At 42.2% G+C, this 14,410-nt stretch overlaps 1 protein-coding gene across 6 annotated transcripts in view; it reads left to right on the top strand.

The window, feature by feature from the left end:
- The window catches only part of LOC132829473 (protein Aster-B-like), a 599,261-nt gene that overhangs the window by 465,606 nt on the left and 119,245 nt on the right, over window positions 1-14,410 (top strand). For all 6 annotated transcript variants that reach the window (XM_060846670.1, XM_060846671.1, XM_060846666.1 and 3 more), the window contains one exon: window positions 6,612-6,819. In XM_060846670.1, the coding sequence (XP_060702653.1) occupies window positions 6,709-6,819 (111 nt within the window). In that variant the 5' untranslated portion in view covers window positions 6,612-6,708. The remainder of the gene's footprint in view (window positions 1-6,611; window positions 6,820-14,410) is intronic.

Genomic DNA, 14,410 nt, shown 5'->3' with positions numbered 1-14,410 from the left:
GAATCCCTACAGTGTTGAAGCAGGCCATTTTACCCAACCGACCCTCTGGGGTGTATCCCACCTAGACCCCTATGCTGTTGTTCTACATTTCCCCCTCTAATGTACTTAACTGACAGGTCCCTCAATGATATGGACAATTTGGCACAGGCAGTTCACCTAACCTGCACATTTTTGGACTATGGGAGGAAACCGGAGGACCTAGAGGAAACCGTTGCAGACATGGGGAGAATATGTAAACTCCACGCAATCACCTGAGGTGGGAATCGAACCCAGGTCCCTGACATTGTGAGTCAGCAACACTAACCACTGAGCCACCATGCCGCCCATCATCAGGACAGGGTTTAGTGCTGATAGTGGAATTCTGATAGTCTCCAGTTTTGAAATTTGGTAAATTCTCCAAAAATTAAGCTAAGTGCCTGGGGACAGTGATATGAAGCTACTACTCAACAAAACAGGGAATTGAAAGCTGGGACCATGTGCTGGCTAGAAGGAATGTATTTGCCATTAGGAGTGTAATTTTGTTGAAAGCACAAAGTGTGATAAGTACAAGAGAGGAACATTGCTTTTTGAATTTTAAAGTACAACTTATCTTGTAAAGAAAATAGTGTGTACTCAATGGAACTTTCAGTTTTTAAAATGTGAAATTTTGTTGTGTCATCCTCTTCAGCTAACAACCCAAAATTCGATTTTTTTGTTTAAATGTTACATCAATCTTCGCAGGGATTCTAAGAATGCCTTTATAATCAACAATCAACAGGATGAGAGAAAATGGGATAAATGACTAAGGTTAAAAGAATGATGAGGGAAAATGTATCCTTCAGATCAAGTTAGAGTCAAGCTCACAAATGCTTCATCTCATGTAGGATGGATCACTCAATTAGGTGCATTTTGCTATATTTATAACAAACAGTGGCATAGGAATTTATAATATAAAAGAATGTTAGGCAATTATACGCAATCAAAAACTATTCCAGAAAAATTGAAACATGGAGAACTGAAACATGTGCATTGTACAGGAATATTGCACACATGTAATGCAGAAGATATTCCATGTGGACTTTAATAGTACGTCATGCACCTGTATTGAGTTGCAAAAGAATTGAACTTGCAGCATGGGTCAGTACCTTGGATTTCGATATTGTGGTCATTTCAGAGACATGAGTAGAGCAGGGACAGGAATGGTTGTTGCGAGTTCCGGAGTTTTGATGTTTCAGTAAGAACAGAGAAGATGCTAAAAGAGGTGGGGGTGTGGTATTGTTAGTTAAGGACAGTATTACAGCTGCAGAAAGAACATCTGAGGACTCATCAACTGATGTAGTATGGGCTGAGATTAGAAACAGGAAAGGAGACGTCACCCTGTGGGAGTTTTCTTTTGGCTTCCAAATAGTTCCAGAGATGTAGAGGAAAGGATAGCAAAGATGATTCTCGATAAGAGCGAGAGTGACAGAGTAGTTATTATGGGGGACTTTAACTTTCCAAATATTGACTTGGGATATTATAGTTGAAGTAGCTTAGATGGGTCAGTTTTTGTCCAGTGTGTGCAGGAGGGTTTTCTGACATAGTACGTAGACAGGCCATCAAGGGATGAGACCACATTGGATTTGGTACTGGGTAATGAACCCAGCCAAGTGTTAGATTTGGAGGTGGGTGAGCAAGTTGGTGATAGTGACCACATTTCAGTTATGTTTACTTTAGTGATAGAAAGGGATAGGTATACACCTGAAGGCAAAAGCTACAGCTGCGGGAAAGGCAATTAAGATGCGATTAGACAAAATTTAGGATGTATAGGATGGGGAAGGAAACTGCAAGGAATGGGCACGATAGAAATGTGGAACTTATTCAAGGAACAGCTACTTTGTGTCCTTGATAAGTATGTACCTGTCAGACAGGGAGGATGTTGTTGAGCGCAGGAGCTGTGGTTTACCAAACAGACACCCGGCGACTATGGCAAGGACTGAATCACATCACAGATTCTGAAAAGAGAGTGCAAGATAGCAGACAATGACACACCCATCCCAGATCATCTCAACGCTTTCTATGCTCGCTTTGAGCAGAATTTCGGTGGAGAGGTAACACCTATTTCGACAGGTCCTGAAGCACCTGACCCAACAGTCACTGCATGAGAGGCCAAAATAGTTTTCCTTTGTGTGAATCCAAGGAAAACGATGGGACCAGACGGAGTACCAGGTCGTGCACTCCAAGCATGCGCAGATCAACTGGCAGAGATCTTCTTGGACATCTTCAACCTCTCCTCGCAGCAGGCCACTGTCCCAGCCTGTTTCAAGAGGGCCAATATCATCCCTGTGTCTAAGAAGGCTCAAACAGCATGTCTCAATGATTATCGTCCAGTGGCCCTAACTTCAGTGGTTATGAAGTGCTTTGAAAGGCTGATCATGGCATTAATCAACTCCAGTTTGCCTATCGGACCAACAGAGCCGCATGAGATGCCATATGGCTTGCCCTTCACTCCTCCTTAGAACATCTTGATACCAAGGACAGCTACATAAGAATCCTACTCATTTACTGCAGTTCAGCCTTCAACACTATTATCCCCTGGAGGCTAATTACTAAACTTAATGATCTCGGATTAAACCCCATTCTCTGCAACTGGATTCTCAGTTTCCTGGCCTAGAGGCCACAATCAGTGAAGATTGGGGACAATATTTCATTCACATTAACATTCAACACTGGAGCCCCCCAGGGGTGAGTACTCAGCCCCCTACTGTACTCACTGTATACCCATGACTGCGTCACCAAATATCGGTCAAATCTCAGATAGCGACAAAGCAGATTACAAATGGGAGGTAGAAAACCTGGAAAAATGGTGCAGAGAACTACCTAGCTCTCAATACCGGCAGAACTAAGGACTTTTGGCTGAATGTTGCTCGTGCCCCCCCTACACATTAACTGCGCAGAGGTAGAAGGGTTGGAGAATGTCAAGCTCCTGGGAGTGGTCATCCACAACAAGCTTTCTTGGACTCTTCATGTGGACACATTGGTTACAAAGGCCCAACGATGTCTCCTCTTCCTCAAGCAGCTGAGGAAATTTGGCATGACAGCGAATACTCTTGCCAACTTTGATAGGTGCACCATTGAGAGCATTCTGTCTGGATGTATCACTACCTGGTATGGCAACTGTACCATTCAAGATCGGAGACGGTTACAGAGAGTGGTGAACTCGGCCCGGATAATCACAAAGGGCAACCTCCCATCAATGAAATTCATCTACCAGGCCTGCTGTCAACGAAAGGCCGCCAGCATTCTCAAAGATCCATCCCAGCCTGGCAATGTTTTTCTACAACTTTTACCATCAGGGAGAAGGTACAGAAGCCTGAACACACCTGCTAGCCGGTTTCGAAATCGTTTCTACCCTACTGTTGTTAGAATATCGAATGGACTCTCAAACTCTTAACATTCGCCTGTGTTTTGTTTTTGCTGCTGTTTACCTATTATTTACTTATCTATGCTACTTAACTCTGTATTGCTCACAAGACAAAGCTTTTCACTGTGCCTCAGTATACGTGGAAATATATTCAATTCAAATTCAATTCGATTCAAATACTGAATTGCTTGTCAAGGGGAAGAAGAAGGCTTATGTTAGGCTGAGATGTGAAGGCCAGCTAAGGCGATTGAGAGTTCGGAGGTAGCTAGGAAAGACTGAAACAGAGAGCGAAGATGAACGAGGAGGAGACATGACAAGTTGTTGGCCATAACCATAAAGCTTTAGAAAAGTATAATAGGGGTAAAAGAATTACTAGAGTAAAATTAGGACCAATCAAGGACAGTAGTAGGAGTTTGTCTGAGGATTTGGGGAAGCACTAAATGAATATTTTTCATCAGTATTCACACTGGAAAAAGACAATGTTGTAAAGGAGAATATTGAGATACAGGCTACTAGTCTAGATGGAATTGAAGTTCACAAGGAGGAAGTGTTAGAAATTCTGGAAAGTGTGAAAATAAATACATCTGCAGGGCCGGATGGAGTTTATCCTAGGATTCTCTGGGAAGCCAGGGAGGAGATTACAGAGCCTTTGGCTTTGATCTTTATGTCGTCATTGTCCACAGGAATTGTACCAGAAGACTGGAGGATAGCAAATGTTGTTCCTTTGTTCAAGAAGGGGAGTCGAGACAACCCTGGTAGTTATAGACCCATGAGCCTTACTCCAGTTATGGGTAGAGTGTTGGGAAAGATTAGAAAAGGGAGGATTTATAATCATCTAAAAAGGAATAAATTGATTAGAGAAAGTCAACAAGGTTTTGTGAAAGGTAGGTCATGCCTCACAAACCTATTGAGTTCTTTGAGAATGTGACCAAACAGGTAGATGAGGGTAAAGCCGTTGATGTGGTGTATATGGATTTCAGTAAGGTGTTTGATAAGGTTCCTCATGGTAGGTAACTGCACAAAGTACGGAATAATGGGATTGAGGGTGATTTAGTGGTTTGAATCAGAAATTGGCGAGCTGAAAGAAGACAGATCATGGTGGTTGATGGGAAATGTTCATCCTGGAGTTGACTTATTCGTGGTGTACTGCAATGATCTGTTTAAGTCCACTGCTGGATGAGAGTGTAGAAGGATGGGTTAATAAATTTGTGGACGACACTAAGGTCAGTACAGGTGTGGATAGTGCCGAAGGATGTTGTAGTTTATAGACGGCATAGTTAAGCTGTAGAGCAGGGCTGAGAGGTGGCAAATGGAGTTTAATGCAGAAATGTGTGAGGTGAATCACTTTGGTAGGAGTAACAGGAATGCAGAATACTGGGGTAATGGTAAGATTCTTGTTAGTGTAGATAAGCAGAGAGATCTCAGTGTCCATGTACATAGATTCCTCAAATTACCACCCAGGTTGATCGGGTTGTTAAGAATGCATGCATTATGTTAACTTTTATTAGTAGAGGGATTGAGTTTCAGAACCATGAGGTCATGCTGCAGCTGTACAAAATTCTGGTGTAGCCGCACTTGGAGTATTGCGTGCAGTTCTGGTCACCGCATTATAGGAAGGATGTGGAAGCTTTGGAAAGGGTTCAGAGGAGATTTACTAGCATGTTGCCTGGTATGGAGGGAAGGTCTTATGAGGAAAGGTTGAAGGATTTGAGGCTGTTTTCATTAGAGAAGGTTGAGAAGTGACTTAATTGAGGCATGTAAGATAATCAGAGGGTTAGATAGGGTGAGCTGAAAATGTGTTGCTGAAAAAGCGCAGCAGGTCAGGCAGCATCCAGGGAACAGGAGATTCGACGTTTTGGGCATGAGCCCTTCTTTGGGATTCCTGAAGAAGGGCTCATGGCCGAAACGTCGAATCTCCTGTTCCCTGGATGCTGCCTGACCTGCTGCGCTTTTTCAGCAACACATTTTCAGCTCCGATCTCCAGCATCTGCAGACCTCAATCCCCCCCCCCGGCCCCGGTTAGAAAGGGTGGACAATGAGAGCGTTTACCGAGGATGGTAATGGCTCACAAGATGGGGCATAGCTTCAACTTGAGGGGTGATAGATAGGAGAGATGTCAGAGGTAGTTTCTTTACTCAGAGAATAATAGGGGTGTGGAACGCACTGCCTACAATAGTTGTAGACTCGCCAACTTTAAGGGCATTAAATAGACATTGGATAGGCATATGGACAAGAATGGAATAGTGCAGGTTAGGAGGACTTCAGATTGGTTTCACAGGACGGTGCAACGTCAAAGACTGAAGGGACTGTACTGTGCTGTAATGTTCTAAGTTCTGTATACATAGTTCATACAATGGTGTTTTTATGCAAGAGTGAAAATTGTTTTATTGATAATTTTGATTGACGTGTTCTCAACTATTAACAGTATTAGTTTCACCCCATAGAGGCTGCATAATCTAGAGATTGAATACCTTGCTGCCCTTTATTATTAGGGAAAAACTACCCAAAAAGCAGTGTCATGGGAAGGGGAGGTGATGGCCTCATGGTATTATCACCAGCCTATTAATCCTGAGATGCTGACCTTGTCCTGGGGATTCAGGTTCAAATCCTGCCATGGTGGAGTTTGAGTCATTACTTTTAAAGGCAGCACAGTGGCTCAGTGATTAGCACTGCTGCCTCACAGCACCCGGGACCCCGGTTTGATTCCAGCCTCGGGCGACCGTCTGTGTGGAGTTTACATATTCTTCCTGTGTCTTAGTGAGTTTCCTCTGGGTGCTCCGGTTTCCTCCCACAGGCCAAGGATGTGCAGGTTAGGTGAATTGCCCGTAGTGTTCAGGGATGTGTATGCTCGGTGCATTAGTCAGGGATGAATATAGGGTAGTGGAATGGGTCTAGGTGGGTTACTCTTCAGAGGATCGGTGTGGACTTGTTGGGCTGAAGGGCCTGTTTCCACACTGTAGGGATTCTAATTCTAATTCATGGAGGAAGACTACAGAACATATTTCTTTTGTGAGCTCAATCGTGTATATACAATAGAATATGCAAGCGGAAATGAAAGCTTACTTATTGAAAAATAAAGGTCAGAAACTTGTTAATCCCCTGGGATGCAGAACGGAAGGAATTTTAAACTGATTAACAACTGAAAAGAAATGTTGGCACAAAGTCTGTAAGTGGCTATACACTTGCAGCTCTGATACCTTCTTACAAGATTCTGTCTTTTTGTCAACAGTACTGCCAGTAATTCTGCTCGGAGCACCCCAGCCTGCTCACCCATCCTGAGGAAACGATCAAGATCCCCAATTCCTCAGAACCTAGAGGGTGAGACAATGGTGGAGAAGGGCTCGGACCATTCCTCAGACAAATCACCTTCCACCCCAGAACAGGGTATCCAACGGAGCTACTCTTCCCAGTCAGGTCGAAGCAGCAAGAACTCCAAGGTGAGAGTGGGGTTTTGTGGTAAAAATCGAGGAATTAGTTGTGAAAGGAGGTTATGGGGTGTCACTAATATGAAAAGATTTTATACCTTTTATGTCAGTACTGAAGGCCCATTATTGAGCAATATAGGTATGTGGTAAAAGCCTCACAAATAATCATTCTGAGGAAAGGCACACTTACATTGAAGAAATTAAGTTAAAATATTCAGAATTTTTTTTAGTCCTAATTGTTTAAAATTGCCAGTTAATATTTTTAATTGTTTTTACAACTCCTAAAAGTAGTTATCTGATATTGTTCAAAGAGATTCCCCTGGGTGCTGTACTTGTGTTCCTGTGAAATCTTATTCATTTTACTCATGTTTGTAGTTATTAATTGACTAATGTCCTGAACGAGTTTTCATATTTCTGATGTAATTTATAGTGATCTGGACCATGATCAAGTTTGTCTTTTATCATCTCACACAAATTGTTTGTTTCAAAACTTTAGGGATTATTAACTGATTAATTTGATTAGGCTTCTTTAGATCTGCCTGAAACATTCAGAGAGGGCAAGTCCCCATTGAATCTCCAATTTATGTTAAGATGAATAATCTCAGATGCATCAAAAGTACGCAGGTTAAAATTTACTTCACCTCACTTGGGTTACAGAGAAGAAAACCAGTCAAAATATCCAATCCTCACCGAATATTTTCCAGATACTTTCTAATCTGCATGTTCAGTGATGTTATTGCACACCTCTGGAAAAAATGGGATTGCATCTGGTCTGTCTAATCCAGAGGTAGGGACATACCCACAGCACCTCAAGAATCATTGCCCCATTCCTTATGACTGCCTAGTTTTTAATGCTTGTCCGGTGAAGACTGGATTGGCTTTAATGGCAATGCATTTCATAATTAAATAACCCACTGACACTGCTAGATTTACACAATCATCATTTGGACTGTTTATCTGTGGAAACATATCCTAACAGTTGAGTACTTCGGAGATTTGGGAGCAACCTAGAATTGGAGATCAGGCTAACCAATTGTACAAATAAAAGCAAAACTGTCAATTCTGAAAATTATTTAATGCTTCCTTAAAAAAAAATCAAACATTAAACTGTTTAATGAAGCGAGGATACCTCTAACCCTGGCAAAATCCTTGTAAGTGTTTTCTGAACCCTTACAAGTTCCACAACAACCTTCTTGTAACAGGGAGAGAAGAATTGCACAAAGTATTCCGAAAGTGGTCTAACGAATGTTCTGTACAGTGCAACATGACCTCCCAACTCTTATATTCAATGCACTGATCAGGAACGGCAAGCATAAACACCTTCTTCACGATCCTATCTACTTGTGACTCCACTTTCAAGGTACTATGAACCTGTACTCCAAGGTCTCTTTGTTCAGCAACACTCCCAGGACTTTACCATTAAGTGGTTAAGTTCTGCCCAGATTTGCCTTTCCAAAGTGCAGCACCATATATTTATCTAAATTAAACCCCATCTGCCACTCCTCGAGCTATTGGCCCACCTGATCAAGATTGTATTGTACTCTGAGGTATGCTTCTTGGCTGTCCACTATATTTCCAATATTAGTGTCATCTGCAAGCTTAGTAATCATACCTCCAACATTTACATTCAAATCAATTATATTAATGACCTATTATTAACCTATTAATCTATTCAGACCTATTAAATTAGCGGTAGCAGAAATTGTAGATACCTGCAACCTATTATTCTTGACTACGTTAACATTTTGCAGTTGACAGAAAAAAAATCAGACAGCCAGAATTGTAAAGGAAGCAGCATTTTCCCTGGGACTCTGCTGGTTCAATAGTCTGTGAGATGTCTAGGCTCGAAACCAAACATATGTACTAATTTATAATATGATCCATCCAGATGACAGATTGTGTTCCCTCCAATTATGACATGGCTATTAGTTATTGATTTTTTTTAAGTGTCTTCAAATAGTGCAATAAACTATCTGGTATAGCAGTAACATATTAATTTCTCAGGTAAATATTGAGACAACGTAGTTATTTGTAATACTTAAAGTCATTCTAATGTAATTATTATTAAGCTTAATGTGCTGTTCCTCAGTGTACCTATCCATATTCTGACTTTCCTCATTTACTTAGCTACCTGTCGAATACATAGTATTTTAAAAAATTTCTGTTAACTTAAATTCGTAGATCTTCATTTCCAAACTCTGTAATTGGTCATGCAGCTGCACAATGTTTATAACAAAATGACACACAACTTCAGCAACCGTAGTCGAAAGGAATTTTTTTTTTATAAAACATTTAAGACAGCTTCAGGAGCCAGAACTACCTATAATCCTTCAGCAGCTAAATGTGACTAATGAACATAGCCCTTGATGCCTTTCTCTGAGAATTTTGAAGGTAGCTTGTTCCATAGGGTGATAAGCCTGCTAAAAAACAAATCAATGATTTCTATCAAGATTGTTTACTGATATATGTTGTTATGATGTTAGGTATGGCTTAATTATAGATTTGTTGCCTCTGGGTTGGAAGCTTGAAGTTCAATTCCACTCCTGAGATTTGAGCGCAAAAATCTAGGCTGCAGTGAAATACGAAAGAATGGTACACTCTAGACATGTCATCTTTGAAAGAGTCAATAATTAAATGCTGCATCTGTCCTCTCAGGTAAGGAGTTGCCATGATACCATTTTGAAGATGACCAAGAAGTGCCATGGCTAATATATATATTCCTCAAGTGACATTCCAAAAATACAGTTATCTGTTATTGTCACTGAGCTGTTTGTGAAATAATGTCTGTTGTTATTTAACTTCAGGCATCCCTTTGTAGCAAAGGGCCCGAGATAAATTGTTTTTTTGTTTATTTATGGTAATTTTCTCTCTGCACGCTATCACTAATTATTTTGATAATCTTAACCAAATTTGTAGTATCCATCTTTTCATAATGCAAAAAAACTAAAAAAGCCATCTTAAAAACCTAAAATGTGCAACTACTTTAATATACCTGAAGAGATAATACTAAAATAGGGATGACAGGGTAATGATTTGAATTTTTAATTTCTTGCAGAATTCATTCTAATAGACAGTCTTGTCAGATTTTGAACTGTTTGTAACTAAGTGCAATCAGTTTGATTTCATTTCTGTCTGCCATATTTCCAACTTTTTTTATATTTCTGATTTTTAAAATATTTCTTTCTCCATAGTTTCCCCAACCATACTGTACACATCATTGTCCTCTGAAAGAGTGGTAAGGCGGGAAATTAGTCTTGGGCCTTTGCAAAGTCTCATCAGCTGAGCATTTAGGAGATATTTAAGGATAAATAGGGTGATTTATTTTTCACTCATTAATACAAATGATTTCTGAGTCTCTGTGATGAACTCCAAGACATTGATTACTAATATTCTTAAATATCATGCTTCCATTTGATGGGACACAGCAATATCAGCTGCACATTGACTTCTTCATCTACATTGCATTTTAAGCCCACCCCAAACTTACCACTTGGTTCTATGAAACACCTGTTTGGGACACAAAACAAAAACCCCCAACTTTATTTATAATATAGCTGGAGAAAAACTTTGTTAGAAAATATCCTCCCAAATTAAGAGTTTGGAATCTTTCTATTTGCAGTTATAGTGTTCTGTTGTATGAAATTCATGATACCTGGTCCACCGTATGTAGGAGCAACTTTTCTGATGCAACATTTTGCTCTTCAGTTCACAAATTTGGCAACTAAGCACTTGGTGCTCTTGTGCACCTTTCCTGAGGAAACATATAGAGTCGTAGACTTGGACAGCACAGAAACAGATTTTTCAGTCCAATTTGTCCATGCTAACCAGATATCCTGAATTGATTTATTCCCATTTGACAGCATTTAGCCTGTATCCCCCTCAATCCTTGCTATTCATTTACCCATCTAGATATTTTTAAAATGGATTTTGGATGTAGATTTGCTCGCTATTCTGAAAGGTTCATTTCCAGATGTTTCATTACCCGACAGGTAACATCTTCAGTGGGTTTCAGACGAAGCAATGCTGAAAATTCCTGCTTTCTATTTATATGTTTGGATTTCTTTGAGTTGGTGATGTTATTTCCTGTGGTGAAGTCACTTCCTGTTCTTTTTTCAGGGGTGGTAGATGGGTTCTAACTCGATGTGTTTGTTGATAGAGTTCCGATTGGAATGCCATGTATCTAGGAATTCTCGTGCGTGTCTCTGTTTGGCTTGTCCTAGGATGGATGTGTTGTGTCAGTCAAAGTGGTGTCTTTCCTCATCCATATGTGAGGATACTAGTGAGAGAGGGTCATGTCTTTTTGTGGCTAGTTGGTGTTCATGTATCCTGGTGGCTAGTTTTCTGTCTGTTTGTACAATGTAGTGTTTGTTACAGTCCTTGCATGGTATTTAGAAAATGACATTAGTTTTGTTCGATGTCTGTATAGGGTCTTTCAAGTCCATTAGCTGCTGTTTTATTGTGTTGGGTTTGTGGGCTACCATGATGCCAAGGGGTCTGAGTAGTCTGGCAGTCATTTCCAAAATGTCTTTGATGTTGGGGAGAGTGGTTAGGGTTTCCTAGAGTGGCTAGAGAATGGGTACCCAATGAACACAGTCTGCCGATACCTTAGCAACAAACCCAAACAAGCAAATAAAACACGTCCAGAAACTCTAGCCACTCTCCCCTACATCAAAGACATCTCAGAAATGACTGGCAGACTACTCAGACCCTTTGGTATCATGGTAGCCCACAAACCCAACACACTAAAACAGCAACTAATGAACCTGAAAGACCCTATACAGACAACAAGCAAAACAAATGTCATTTACAAAATACTGTGCAAGGATTGTAACAAACACTACGTTGGACAAACGGGCAGAAAGCTAGCCACCAGGATACATGAACATCAACTAGCCACAAAAAGACATGACCCTCTCTCACTAGTATCCTCACATACGGATGAGGAAGGACACCACTTCGACTGGGAGAACACATCATCCTCGGACAAGCCAGAGACATGCTTGAGAATTCCTTGAAGCATGGCATTCCAATCGGAACTCTATCAGCAAACACATCGAATATGACCCTATCTACTGCCCCGTGAAAAGAAACAGGAAGTGACTTCACCACAGGAAATAACGTCACGGCAGGAAATGACATCACCAAATCGAAGAAACCAAACATATAAATAGAAAGCCGGAATTTTCAGCATTGCTTCGTCTGAGGCCCACTGAAGATGTTACCTAATAGGGTAACGAAACATCTGGAAATTAACATTCCAGCTCAGTGAGCAAACCTAAATCCAAAACATTAACCTGAGCTATAAATTTTCTCAAAGCTCACAAATACGTTTTAAATGTTTTAATTGTACCAGCCTCCACCACTTCCTCTGGCATCACATTCCATGCACTCACTACCCTCTGTGTGAAAAGGTTGCCCCTTAGGTCCCTTTTGAATCTTTCCTCCCCTTACCTGGCTGAAGAGATACAAGCATTCTCCACTGCTGGGAACTCTGGCTTTGTGTCTCTGGCCCTGAATGTAACAATGAGCTGCACACCATTTCAGATGCTGCATGTCTGTGACTGGACCTCACACTGCAACTAAACTCATGACCTAGAGGAAAGGGAAGCTTACTGCTCACTTCACTGATGAGCACTTGAATGAATTTGTGAATGGATTGGAGGTTATGAGGGCAGTCCATTATCCAGCTGACTGCCACCAAAGGCCACATACAGCAAGCCTGGAAACATTGTAGTCTGGGGCAGTGCTGTGTCCCAGGTGAAAATGAAGGCCTAGACTTGTATAAAAAAGACCAATGATTTTCTGTACTCCATTAAGAAAATTTCCACCAACTTTGTGCAAATTCACATTCTAGCCCTGGTACTTTGGCCAAGCCCCATAGTATAATTAGACAAACCTCTTGATTGACTGTGACGATTCCCCTTACTCTTCATCCCACCAAGGACTGCACCCTTTGACTTTCACGCGTGATTTTCTTAAAGCAGGTGAAGTTTGTTTAACACGTAACCTGCTGGCAATCCAAGCCCTCTGTTCCTTCCTCTCCCGCCAACCCAACCAGTACCCTTCTGCTGACCCACTCATTCGATTGGCTGAACTGGTACTCATCCTTCTCCTTTGAATCCTCTCACTTCCTCCAGACCGAAGGGTAGCCAAGGGCACCCACATGGGCCCCAGCTATTCCTTCATGTTCGTCTTCTGCAGCTACATCGGCACCATTCCCTACCTTTTCCTCCACTACATTGATGACTGTATCAGTACCAATTTGTGCTCTTACGACAAGGTTGACCAGTTCATCAACTTCATGAACACCTTCCACCCTGACCTCAAATTCATCCGGACCATCTCGGACACCTCCCTCCACTTCCTGGACCTCTCCATATCCATTTCCGGTGACCGACTCAACACAGACATCTATTTCAAACCCACCAACTCCGACAGTTACCTGGACTCACCTCCTGGATAGCACCTCGTCCCACCCTGCCTCCTGTAAAAACATGATGCCTTATTCTCAATTCTTCTACCTCTGCCACATCTGCCCCCAGAACGACCAGTTCCTCTATAGAACATCCTAGGTGGCCTCCTCCTTCAAAGACTGCAATTCCCTCCCATGTGATTGACGCTGCTCTCCACTGCATCTCCTCCACTTCCTGCAACTCTGCTCTTGAATCTCACGCCTCCAATCACAACAAGGAAAGGGTATCCCCGGTCCTCACTTTCCACCCCACCAACTTCTGGATACAGCACATCATCCTCCGCCATTTCTGCCACCTACAAACAGACCCCACCACCAAGAATATATTTCTCTCCCCATCCCTGTCTGCATTTGTAGAGAACATTCCCTCCGCGACATGATTGTTAGGTCCATGTCTCCACACCAACCCACTCTCTACACCCAGCACCTTCCCCTGTCACTGCAAGAAACCCACACCTCCCCCTTCACCTCCGTCCAAAGCCCCATAGGATCCTTCCACATCCGACAGAGGTTTTCCTCGATATCTACACACATCATCTACGTATGTCCGTTGTTCTCGATGTGATCGTCTGTACATTGGGGATAGGCAGAACACCAACTTGTGGAATGTTTCAGAGAACACACGCATCAAACAACCCCACCGCCCTGTGGCTGACCACTTTAACTCCCCCCTCCCACTCTGCCAAGGACTTGAAAGTCCTGGGCCACCTCCACTGCCAAACACTCATCACCTGATGCCTGGAGGAAGAGCGCCTCATCAGTTTCACCAGTTTGCTCATTTTCCTTTCCCAACGTGTCCCACGTCAAGCCTTCCAACTTGGCACCGCCCTCTTGAACTGTCCTAACTGGCCACTTTCCTTCCCACCTATCCGTTCCACCCTCCTCTCCAACTTATCACATGCACCCCACCTTCATTTAGCTATCGCTCATTTATCTCTCAGACCCATTGGGCCACTCCCTCATTCCTGATGAAGAGCTTGTGCTCAAAACGTCGACTCGCCTGCTCTGTGGATGCTGCTTGACTGCTATGCTTTTCCAGCACCACACTCTTCGACTCTGATCTCCAGCTTCTGCGGTCCTCGCTTTCTCCTGGCACATGCTGGTGGTGATATAGTACTGCATCACACAGCA

The sequence above is a fragment of the Hemiscyllium ocellatum genome, chromosome 29, assembly GCF_020745735.1.
Source record: "Hemiscyllium ocellatum isolate sHemOce1 chromosome 29, sHemOce1.pat.X.cur, whole genome shotgun sequence".
In the NCBI taxonomy this organism is placed as follows: domain Eukaryota; kingdom Metazoa; phylum Chordata; class Chondrichthyes; order Orectolobiformes; family Hemiscylliidae; genus Hemiscyllium; species Hemiscyllium ocellatum.
This window is presented reverse-complemented; position numbering and strand designations above follow the sequence as displayed.